The sequence below is a fragment of the Lepidochelys kempii genome, chromosome 3 (assembly GCF_965140285.1).
Source record: "Lepidochelys kempii isolate rLepKem1 chromosome 3, rLepKem1.hap1, whole genome shotgun sequence".
NCBI classification, from domain to species: domain Eukaryota; kingdom Metazoa; phylum Chordata; order Testudines; family Cheloniidae; genus Lepidochelys; species Lepidochelys kempii.
Window position 1 is genome coordinate 208,777,129 of NC_136382.1, and position 12,010 is coordinate 208,789,138.

The 12,010-nt window shown below is 58.0% G+C and overlaps 1 protein-coding gene across 3 annotated transcripts in view; it reads right to left on the minus strand.

The window, feature by feature from the left end:
* Positions 1-8,157: 8,157 nt before the first annotated feature.
* Positions 8,158-12,010, minus strand: part of SRF (serum response factor) — a 37,417-nt gene continuing 33,564 nt past the window's right edge. For all 3 annotated transcript variants that reach the window (XM_073339838.2, XM_073339837.2, XM_073339836.2), the window contains one exon: positions 8,158-11,605. In XM_073339838.2, coding sequence (XP_073195939.2) covers positions 11,507-11,605 — 99 coding nt within the window. In that variant the 3' untranslated portion in view covers positions 8,158-11,506. The remainder of the gene's footprint in view (positions 11,606-12,010) is intronic.

Below are 12,010 nucleotides of genomic sequence, written 5' to 3' on the forward strand. Positions count from 1 at the left end.
CATGCAGCCCCCCATCTTCCCCACACAGCCCCCATTTCCCATACAGCCCCCCAACACTTCCCGTGCACCCCCCATCTTCCCCACACAGCCCCCCAACACTTCCCGTGCAGCCCCCCATCTTCCCCACACAGCCCCCCAACACTTCCCGTGCAGCCCCCATCTTCCCCACACAGCCCCCCAACACTTCCCGTGCAGCCCCCATCTTCCCCACACAGCCCCCATTTCCCATACAGCCCCCCAACACTTCCCGTGCACCCCCCATCTTCCCCACACAGCCCCCCAACACTTCCCGTGCAGCCCCCCATCTTCCCCACACAGCCCCCCAACACTTCCCGTGCAGCCCCCCATCTTCCCCACACAGCCCCCCAACACTTCCCGTGCAGCCCCCATCTTCCCCACACAGCCCCCATTTCCCATACAGCCCCCCAACACTTCCCGTGCACCCCCATCTTCCCCACACAGCCCCCCAACACTTCCCGTGCACCCCCCATCTTCCCCACACAGCCCCCCAACACTTCCCGTGCACCCCCCATCTTCCCCACACAGCCCCCCAACACTTCCCGTGCAGCCCCCATCTTCCCCACACAGCCCCCATTTCCCATACAGCCCCCCAACACTTCCCGTGCACCCCCCATCTTCCCCACACAGCCCCCCAACACTTCCCGTGCAGCCCCCCATCTTCCCCACACAGCCCCCCAACACTTCCCGTGCAGCCCCCCATCTTCCCCACACAGCCCCCCAACACTTCCCGTGCACCCCCCATCTTCCCCACACAGCCCCCATTTCCCATACAGCCCCCCAACACTTCCCGTGCACCCCCCATCTTCCCCACACAGCCCCCCAACACTTCCCGTGCAGCCCCCATCTTCCCCACACAGCCCCCATTTCCCATACAGCCCCCCAACACTTCCCGTGCACCCCCCATCTTCCCCACACAGCCCCCCAACACTTCCCGTGCACCCCCCATCTTCCCCACACAGCCCCCCAACACTTCCCGTGCAGCCCCCATCTTCCCCACACAGCCCCCCATCTTCCCCACACAGCCCCCCAACACTTCCCGTGCACCCCCCATCTTCCCCACACAGCCCCCCATTTCCCACACAGCCCCCAACACTTCCCGTGCACCCCCCATCTTCCCCACACAGCCCCCCAACACTTCCCGTGCACCCCCCATCTTCCCCACACAGCCCCCCAACACTTCCCGTGCAGCCCCCCATCTTCCCCACACAGCCCCCATTTCCCATACAGCCCCCCAACACTTCCCGTGCATCCCCCCATCTTCCCCACACAGCCCCCCATCTTCCCCACACAGCCCCCCAACACTTCCCGTGCACCCCCCATCTTCCCCACACAGCCCCCCAACACTTCCCGTGCACCCCCCATCTTCCCCACACAGCCCCCCAACACTTCCCGTGCAGCCCCCATCTTCCCCACACAGCCCCCCAACACTTCCCGTGCACCCCCCATCTTCCCCACACAGCCCCCCAACACTTCCCGTGCACCCCCCATCTTCCCCACACAGCCCCCCAACACTTCCCGTGCAGCCCCCCATCTTCCCCACACAGCCCCCATTTCCCATACAGCCCCCCAACACTTCCCGTGCAGCCCCCCATCTTCCCCACACAGCCCCCCAACACTTCCCGTGCACCCCCCATCTTCCCCAAACAGCCCCCCAACACTTCCCGTGCACCCCCCATCTTCCCCACACAGCCCCCCAACACTTCCCGTGCACCCCCCATCTTCCCCACACAGCCCCCATTTCCCACACAGCCCCCCAACACTTCCCGTGCAGCCCCCATCTTCCCCACACAGCCCCCCATCTTCCCCACACAGCCCCCCAACACTTCCCGTGCACCCCCCATCTTCCCCACACAGCCCCCCATTTCCCACACAGCCCCCAACACTTCCCGTGCACCCCCCATCTTCCCCACACAGCCCCCCAACACTTCCCGTGCACCCCCCATCTTCCCCACACAGCCCCCCAACACTTCCCGTGCAGCCCCCCATCTTCCCCACACAGCCCCCATTTCCCATACAGCCCCCCAACACTTCCCGTGCATCCCCCCATCTTCCCCACACAGCCCCCCATCTTCCCCACACAGCCCCCCAACACTTCCCGTGCACCCCCCATCTTCCCCACACAGCCCCCCAACACTTCCCGTGCAGCCCCCCATCTTCCCCACACAGCCCCCATTTCCCATACAGCCCCCCAACACTTCCCGTGCACCCCCCATCTTCCCCACACAGCCCCCATTTCCCACACAGCCCCCCAACACTTCCCGTGCACCCCCCATCTTCCCCACACAGCCCCCATTTCCCACACAGCCCCCCAACACTTCCCGTGCACCCCCCCATCTTCCCCACACAGCCCCCCAACACTTCCCGTGCAGCCCCCCATCTTCCCCACACAGCCCCCCAACACTTCCCGTGCAGCCCCCCATCTTCCCCACACAGCCCCCCAACACTTCCCGTGCAGCCCCCCATCTTCCCCACACAGCCCCCATTTCCCATACAGCCCCCCAACACTTCCCGTGCACCCCCCCATCTTCCCCACACAGCCCCCCAACACTTCCCGTGCAGCCCCCCATCTTCCCCACACAGCCCCCCAACACTTCCCGTGCAGCCCCCCATCTTCCCCACACAGCCCCCATTTCCCATACAGCCCCCCAACACTTCCCGTGCAGCCCCCCATCTTCCCCACACAGCCCCCCAACACTTCCCGTGCAGCCCCCCATCTTCCCCACACAGCCCCCCAACACTTCCCGTGCAGCCCCCCATCTTCCCCACACAGCCCCCCAACACTTCCCGTGCAGCCCCCCATCTTCCCCACACAGCCCCCATTTCCCATACAGCCCCCCAACACTTCCCGTGCACCCCCCATCTTCCCCACACAGCCCCCCAACACTTCCCGTGCAGCCCCCCATCTTCCCCACACAGCCCCCATTTCCCATACAGCCCCCCAACACTTCCCGTGCAGCCCCCCATCTTCCCCACACAGCCCCCATTTCCCATACAGCCCCCCAACACTTCCCGTGCAGCCCCCCATCTTCCCCACACAGCCCCCCAACACTTCCCGTGCAGCCCCCCATCTTCCCCACACAGCCCCCCAACACTTCCCGTGCAGCCCCCCATCTTCCCCACACAGCCCCCATTTCCCATACAGCCCCCCAACACTTCCCGTGCACCCCCCATCTTCCCCACACAGCCCCCCATCTTCCCCACACAGCCCCCCATCACTTCCCGTGCACCCCCCCATCTTCCCCACACAGCCCCCCAACACTTCCCGTGCAGCCCCCCATCTTCCCCACACAGCCCCCCAACACTTCCCGTGCAGCCCCCCATCTTCCCCACACAGCCCCCCATTTCCCACACAGCCCCCCAACACTTCCCGTGCACCCCCCATCTTCCCCACACAGCCCCCCAACACTTCCCGTGCAGCCCCCCATCTTCCCCACACAGCCCCCCAACACTTCCCGTGCAGCCCCCCATCTTCCCCACACAGCCCCCCATTTCCCACACAGCCCCCCAACACTTCCTGTACACCCCCCATCTTCCCCACACAGCCCCCCATCACTTCCCGTGCACCCCCCATCTTCCCCACACAGCCCCCCAACACTTCCCGTGTAGTCCCCAATCTTCCCCACACAGCCCCCATTTCCCATACAGCCCCCCGACACTTCCCGTACACCCCCCCTTTTCCCGAACAGCCCCCAGCAGTTCCCGTGCAGCCCCCCATCTTCCCCACACAGCCCCCAGCAGTTCCCGTGCAGCCCCCATCTTCCCCATACAGCCCCCCAACAGTTCCTGTGCAGCTCCCACTCTTATAGCCCCCCAACAGTTCCCATGCAGCCCCCAATCTTCCCCACACAGCCCCCATTTCCCATACAGCCCCCCGACACTTCCCGTACACCCCCCCTTTTCCCAAACAGCCCCCAGCAGTTCCCGTGCAGCCCCCCATCTTCCCCACACAGCCCCCAGCAGTTCCCGTGCAGCCCCCATCTTCCCCATACAGCCCCCCAACAGTTCCTGTGCAGCTCCCACTCTTATAGCCCCCCAACAGTTCCCATGCAGCCCCCAATCTTCCCCATACAGCCCCCCATTTCCCATACAGCCCCCCAGCAGTTCCTGTGCAGCTCCCACTCTTATAGCCCCCCAACAGTTCCCATGCAGACCCCAATCTTCCCCACACAGCCCCCAATCTTCCCCATACAGCCCCCCATTTCCCATACAGCCCCCAACAGTTCCTGTGCAGCCCCTACTCTTATAGCCCCCCAACAGTTCCTGTGCAGACCCCAATCTTCCCCATACAGCCCCCCCCCATTACCATAGTCATTCATTTTTGTAGCAGGGGGGCTGGAACAATTTTTATAGTGGGGTGCTGAGAGCCATTGAACCAAACTGTAAACCCTGTGTATGATAGAAACCATTTCAAGCCAGGGGGGTGCAGCAGCCGCCCACCTCAAGCACCCCTAATTCCAGCACCTGTGCTTTGTACTGTTTCAAAGAATCTGTGTCAGCTGGAAAGCTTGTCTCTCTCCCCAGCAGAAGCTGGTCCAATAAAATATATTCCCTCTCCCCTCATCTTTCTAATACCGCGGGACTGACCCGGTTACAACACCACTGCCTGCAAAAAGAACAGGAGGACTTGTGGCACCTTAGAGGCTAACACATTTATTTGAGCATAAGCTGTCATGGGCTACAGCTCACTGCATGGGATGCATGCAGAATCCCTTGTCAGCGTGTATGGCTGCATGAAGCCTCATAGCAAGTCGCTGAGACTTAGGAGCGATTCTGGCTGCCTGACTGGGCCTGTTTTTTTGTTTTTTGTGGTATGCCACTGTAACTGCATTTCACACCTTTACGTTGTTTACTTTTACTTTTTATGCCTTTTAGCACTTCGTCACTGACCCGTGTTAACACTGTGCAGCTGGATGGCGGTGTGCTGTTTCATGTACAGTTGCTGGGAACGTCAAGAGACACGTTAGGACCCCCCCCACACACACTGCACACCAGCCTTTGCTGTCACTCCTAGTGTAACACTTCCTGGTTGTTCTGTACTATCACAACTTAGTTTTCCAGTGGTCAGTGGTTGCTCTCTGTTATGAAAAAAAGAAACCAGTTTATTCTGTGGGCTCACAGGAATTAAAGGTTGAATGTAACTAGGTGGTTTTGAAATCCCACTAGCTGCCTAAATTAATACCTTTAACAAAACTGGCCTTAAGGGCACAAAGTCATACTGTAATTTTTTGCTAAATACAGATATTCAACCCAAGATAGACTGACAAGGACAAGCATTCAAAAATCATTAGTTATTCACCCAAAAGTCATTACATTAAAAAAATTTTTTTTTTAATTTGCTATGTTAGTTTCTGAGCCTTTAGGGTTCAGCCCTCTCAAAGAATCCTATACCTAAAATGCTTGTACATTCCTGTAGCATTCAGTTTGATCTTTTGGTAACATGTGATTTCCCCCCTCCCCTACTCCCTTCTGTAATTGAAAATGTATTAAATCTCCTTATTTCTGTAAGTCATCCCCCATCCTGCAAACACTGAAGTGTACAGTTCAGGCTCCCACTAACATCTCAGTCCCCATGGGCCTGGATGGGGACTGAACTGAGCTCCCTGATTCAGGGCAGTGTAACACAACAGTAAATAGGGAATGGGTGGAAAGTTTTTGGACAACAGTGTCTGAAGGCATCATGCTGTTCATGGGCACTTAGGAGACCTTGCTCTTCAGAGAGGCTATTGACAGGATCTGACACAGGTTAATGGCCTATTCTCCACTTCCAATCCTCCACTTGGGCCCTGGCTTGTCCAGCTCTGTCCGCTCGGTTTCCCCCAATCCTGAAAAACCTACCCTTAACCTTGCTTGTCTCTCCACCTACCCCACTGTCTCCCTCCACCGTCTGGCCGCATAGAGGACTGGCCATTGCCTTCCTCCCCTCTATTTACCCTTGGACCCAGCCAATGAGGTCTCCACCAGAACTGCTCTTCCCAAAATCTCCAGAGACTTGTCTAAATCTCAGAGCCTTCACTTTGTCCTCATCCACCTTGACTTCTCCACTACCCTTGATTGTTCTCTACGATTCTATTTACCCCTTGATTTCATACCCTCTTTCCTGGTTTTCATCTTACCTTTGTGACCAGTCCTCATGTGCCTTTTGTCCACTCCTCTTCTAGAGGTTCCTCAGGGCTCTAAATAGCATCCAGCCCGTCTAGCTACCCAGTGAGCGGTGTCTTGCATTCCTCACTGTAGTGTGCAAGCACATCCAAATAGCAATCTTCCCAATGAACAAAATAATCCTACACACCCAGTTAGAAACAGAAGACCTAACATCTAGCACATGTACATAATGTAACGCTAACTTTCACACACGAGGTCTGAGCCATGGTCTTTACGTGAGAGTAGCAATTGTCGTATCTGTTAGCATGCTGAGAAAGTGTGTGTGTAATCACTGTGCCATAAGCCACGCTCAGAAATTTGTTTTAGTTCTCCACCCAGAGAACAGTAGGGTGGTATGGTAGAGACTGCTATATTAAGTTACCGTACGCTTTCCATTACCATTCTTGAGACTGCTTTTTGAAGACCTCTAGTTCCTCCACGATATGCGGCAGGACTCCATAGTTCAGCAAGAGGGACATACTGGGGTCAGGGAAAAGCCTTTTGCCGGCCCCATGTAACTCAGTTCAGATCTGGCAATTAGGAGCAGCTGGAAATTCTCATTTCCCATCTGTGATTTGCTGACTGCAGCCTGCTGTCAAAAACCCTGAACATTCAATGAGTACTTCACAAGCACCAGCCCACACGGCTCTCTTCCAGTCAGGACACAGACAAAATGGCTCCTCAGCCACTTAGCTACCCGTGGGGTTCAGGAACAGTGCACCAGACGGGGGACTACGGTTTCACAGCTCATGTCTTCTGACTGCATCGGTAATTATTTATTCCTGAACTTTCCTACTCAGTGGTCTTGGCCTAGCGTAAACCTGAGGTAACGTCTGTGGCTCGTAGCCCTCACACTTGGCCACGGTGGGAACAGACCCCAGGTGATTAATATGGGCGAGACAACCACTTAGCTGTGGCAGCATCTTTCTGAGAGGTAGTGTGGCTACAGACCCAGCTTCGCTGTCTTTAAAACAAGGCTCCTCCTGCCGCTGTACCTCGCTGTTTCAGCGTGCTAGACGCTCCCCCGTGGCTAGGCCACCGAGAGTAACAGCCGACACGCGCCGGCAGCTACTACACCTAATCTTTCACTCACGTGGGCAGGGGCTCTGCTGCCACGCTGAAGGGCCTGGGTTTAATCAGGATCATGGTGGGGTGAGGGCGTTAGAGTTTCTTTTAAAAGACCCTTGGAAATTATATACAAAAAACTGCTCCGTTCAGAATGTGGAGCAAAGGCCAGCACTCAAAAGTCAGGAAATATCAAATTTACAACTCTGCCCTGCAGTGATCTCATGGCAGGCAAAAAACCTTACTGTCACCATAAAAATCAGTTTAGTCTAACCTGGAACCTCAGTCACAAAAAAGCTTAGTCACAATGGCAGTTATTGAATGGCCTGACTTGGGGGCAGAGTCCAGGTTGTTTGGGTGCCTTCCCAGAGCATTACAAGTTAGGATTTCTTTCAACTGCAGCCTCATCTCTGAGTTTCCTGGGTGCATGGGTTAGTATGAATTACAACCTCCCGGTTTACTCTTACGTTACTAATACGCCCAGCCTTCACTCCATTTCAAGGAGGTTGTGTGTCTTGGAACGTCCTCGCTTTGTTATTAAAAATTCCACACACAAGCCCTACCCAAGAAACCCCAAGAGCATGCTCTCAAGGGACATAGAGCAGACCTTCAAATCATTGGCAACCAACCCTAAACCTTTTTCCCCCCCAGATGTTCACTTGTCAGGTCAGGTGCAGCAGAACACGTGGAAGAGGCTGGCATTGAATCTGTGGTTGGCTGATTGGCTTTCAGAGGGCTGTGTTAGCGAGTCAGCCTTTGCCATCTGGCCTGGGCACCCAGTTTGTTTCTTTAACTTATAATCAAGCCATTTCTGCTTGTGTGAAGTCACTTACAACTGGGAACGACATACACCATGCACGTCTCAGCCCCTCCCCTGGGTTGTTCTCCTTTAAGCACCCAGTGCCTAGAAGCAGACTCACGACCACCCAATCTGTGCACAAATGATACATTTATTGAAAGAGTATTTTTTAATACAAAAGAAAGCTCTGTACATAGTACTGTGATTACTTCCACATCCTTCCAGAAACACAACCCTGGAAACGTTTTAAAAAAAACAAAAACAAAAAAAACCCCACAACCACCACACACACGGACGCACGCACACAACCAAGCACACGCTTGCACACACAAACCCCAAAACAATCAATAAAAGGAACTAAAAAGGTCACCACACAATAAATGCCATTTCATCCCTGATACACAAGTGTTCTGACAAGTCCGCACTTTAAATAAAATGCAACATTAGCGTTTAACCTGCATTTCCTTTGGAGGACAGGGGGAGCATTTCCTGACCTTGCACGGGGGCTTTAATCCAACTCATTCCAGCTCTGGCCAGGGGGTCAGTTTCACAGCACCAGCCCGAGAAAAACAGGGGGGAAAGGCCAGACAACAGCTCCAGACTCCCTCCCTGCCCTGGGCTGACTCCTGGTTAGCAACACCAGGGGGAAGTTGCTGCCTGGAAAAGTGGCCCTGTACCACAGAGAGACCTGGGCATATCGTCCTAAGCCATGGCTGGGCTCTGCGCCCCCCCCCCCCATTACACGGCCCCACAATGGGTCAGGTGCTGCTTGGAACCAGGAGCTGCGCAGACAGAGGGGAGTGGAGAGGCTGGCTCGGAGGAAAGGCTCCGGGGAGCTCCCCAGCGCTAAGAGGAATGACTGGTCCTAGCATGTCCACACTCCCCAGGGGACCTGCCCTGCTCACCAGGGAACAGCACGAGGAGAGAGCTAGCGAGAGGCCGACCCCACTCCTCAAAGCGGCAGGTGAGAGGGAGAGAGAGCCATATCTGCCAGTGTTACCGGGAGGGGTGCCAGGGGCAGAGAACGGCCCCGGGGGCACAGGAGAGCCAGCAGCCTGAAACTCCGGCGTCTCGCCCCCCCCCCCAGGCCTGGGTGCTGGCCTCTTGCCCAGCTCAGGGAGAATTAAGGCTTCACAGGGACATTGGAAACTTCTCCCGAAGCGGACTCAAAACGCATTGCTGGAGGCACTTGTTTCCCAGACTGACAGCAGCTTTAGGGAATGGGGTGCCAAGGGCAGACAGCCCCTTAGGCCCTGTCCCCTCCTCAGCTCTGAGGGCACCGTTCCAAATCCAGCTGTGCAGCGAGGCATACCCCAGCCGACACCAGACAGGGCCCTCAAGGGCTGGGGCGCCTCACACCAGCCTCTCCCCTTTTCCCCCACTGGGGTGTGAACTCTCTGCCCCATCCTCCCCCACCCCCCTGCACCCATCTCAGCAGGAGCCAGCCCGGCAGCCCCTCCCTGCTCCCTGGGGGCCAGAGGCTAGACTGTTGCCCGCCACGCAGGCCACGCCAGGGCAGTAGCGCGGCCAGACTGGTACAAAGGACGCAGGCGCGCTCAGAACCGGCAGGAATGGCTGAGCTGGCCCCCATTCAACGCCTAGCACCTGTGGGCACGTCGGGGGGGGGGGGGGGGGCAGCTTAAACGCTAATGCTGGAGGAACCATGTCCAAGGTTACAATACATATTAAAAAGCAAGGCCCCTTCCTGTCCCTACCCCCCACCCCCACCGTGGTACAAACCCCATGAAAACTGTACAGGAGCTGGACTTTAATTCCTTGGAGAATTACATAAATACTGAGTTTAACACTTAGAAAAATAAAGTCTTTTTTTTTTTCAAGGCTTCTTGTCTTTAATTTAAAAAAGTTACAGTAGCGGCTTCGTTCCCGAAGGAGTCAGCAACCTCCTCTTGCCCCAAAGAGCCGCTCACTGCAACCTACGTTCTCTGCTCCCCAGCAGGACAGGACACTCCCTCCGAGCGAAGCCTCCCCCCTCCTGCGGCGTCCACACCACCCAAGCACCTCCCTCTGGGGCACCCTATATCCCCTCCTGGAGGCCTGAAGGAATCCACACCGCCCCCTTTTTGCCTCCTGGGCCAGGCTGCGCGGCAGCTCCAGGGCCCTGCAGTTTTTCCCTTTAACGTTTCAGTTGGTTTCTCCATCTCCCGTTGAAATGGTGCTTTGGAAAGCACTAACCACAGCAGGAACGGTGCCCGGCCACAGACAGCGCCCCCGGCTGAAGCCAGGCAGCACTGCGGTGCACAGACAGCAATCCTGCCGCCACATCCCTGGGTCTTCCCAGCCCTGGCACCCGAACGAGAGCACATGCTGGCCCCCGGCTGAGCCAGCGGAGATGATTTACGTCCACGGGCTGCAGGGCTTTCTGAGAAGGAAGGGGAGGGACTCACGCCCAGGTTACCTTGCTCCCAGGCAGCTCGCTAGTGTCCAGAGGGCACAAAAGCAACTGCCTTGGCCAGGTGGAACAAGAGACATTTATCATGGGAAATGCAAACCGCCATTTGCTTCCAGCTCGGTTCCTCCCAGCATCAACCCCACGCAACCTCCGGCCCCACTCCTCGGGGATGGTGCTGGGACAGCGCCCCGGCCCCCGGGGACCCCCGCCAGGCCAAGGAGGCACTGCACGGGGCCGGTGGGGCTGTAGTGACTGAGCTAAGGGCTCACTTTCCTGTGTCCCCGCAGTGCCAGGGCTACACGCAAGGGCAGTATCTTGCCCACGGCCTGGCACTGTCACCGCTGGGGGGCTTTCTGCCATGCAGGCTGGGCCTGGGGCTGCCACCTGGGCCAGAGAAGGTCCTGGCCAGCCCACCCTGCCAGCAGGAGAGCAGCTGGGGAAGATGCTGATGCCCCTGCATCCCTCTTGGCAGGGGGAGCAGGCTCAGCCTGGGGCACCCCCTGGAGCAGCTTGCCGTCTGCAGGAGGGAGCCTGCTGCTGGGCCATGCTGAAGGCAAGCTGCCCAGACCTGCCCTACCCCACCCTGGCACATGGGCAGAGGGGAGCGAGAACTGGACCTGGGAAGAGAGCTCCTTCGGTGGGGGCTGCTCCCGTCACGTCGCTGGGCCGGTGCCCAGCTCGGTGCTAATACTCCCGGCAAACAGCAGCTGGAGATGCCCGGTTGGACAGCAAGGAGCCGGGGCAGACAGCAGGCTGTTTATTGACATGGCGGGGCGAGCCCTCCCCTCGAGAGGCGAGTTTCTTTGGCTGGAGTGAGAAAAGCACAGGAAACGCAGCGTCCGAACGCAGCCCAGCCCCGGCTCAGTTCCACCCCGTGCCCTGTGTGTGCGTGCGTGTGTGTGTGTGAAGGAAACGTGAAAAGGCAACAATAAATAAGTGACGCAGTCCGTACGAGAGGGAATCGCTGCCGATCCTGGGGCCGGCGAGACGCTCCGCAGCCCACGGGCCAGAGACGGCACCCGGCGGGCAGCAGCTGCCGCAGTTCCCAGGCCGGGGCACCACAGGGCCTCTCAGTCACTCTTGGCGCTGTGTGACGTGTCCAAGTTCACCACCTGCAGCTCTGTCAAGTTACTGCTGCTGCTGCTGGACTGCTGGCCAATGACGGCCATCTGGAGAGAGAAGGGAGGAGAGCACCGGGGAGCGTCACGGGGCCTGCGGCTCTAGGGCCACCCCAGAATGCAGCCAGGGCCCTGGGGGACAGGCCAACCCGGAGAGCCAGCCTGCCAGCTCCACCCACTGCACAGGGGGCCAATGCCAGGCCTCCCCAGTCGGCAGAGCAATGCTTCGGGGCTGGGATGGGGAACCCTGGCTGCGAACAGCGGGGAGAAAGAGCAACTCCCCCACCCCTGCTGCCACCAAGCGGCCCAGGCTGCGGTCCTCTGCCTCTGCGGCCTGGCCAGTCTCCCCCACAGGCTGGGGGCGCTGCAGAGCAGAGGCTGACTGCGTTCAGAGCACCTGCCGTCCCAGGGTCAGAGCTCACCAGGCACAGTGCCTTCTCTCATGTCCTCCCTCCA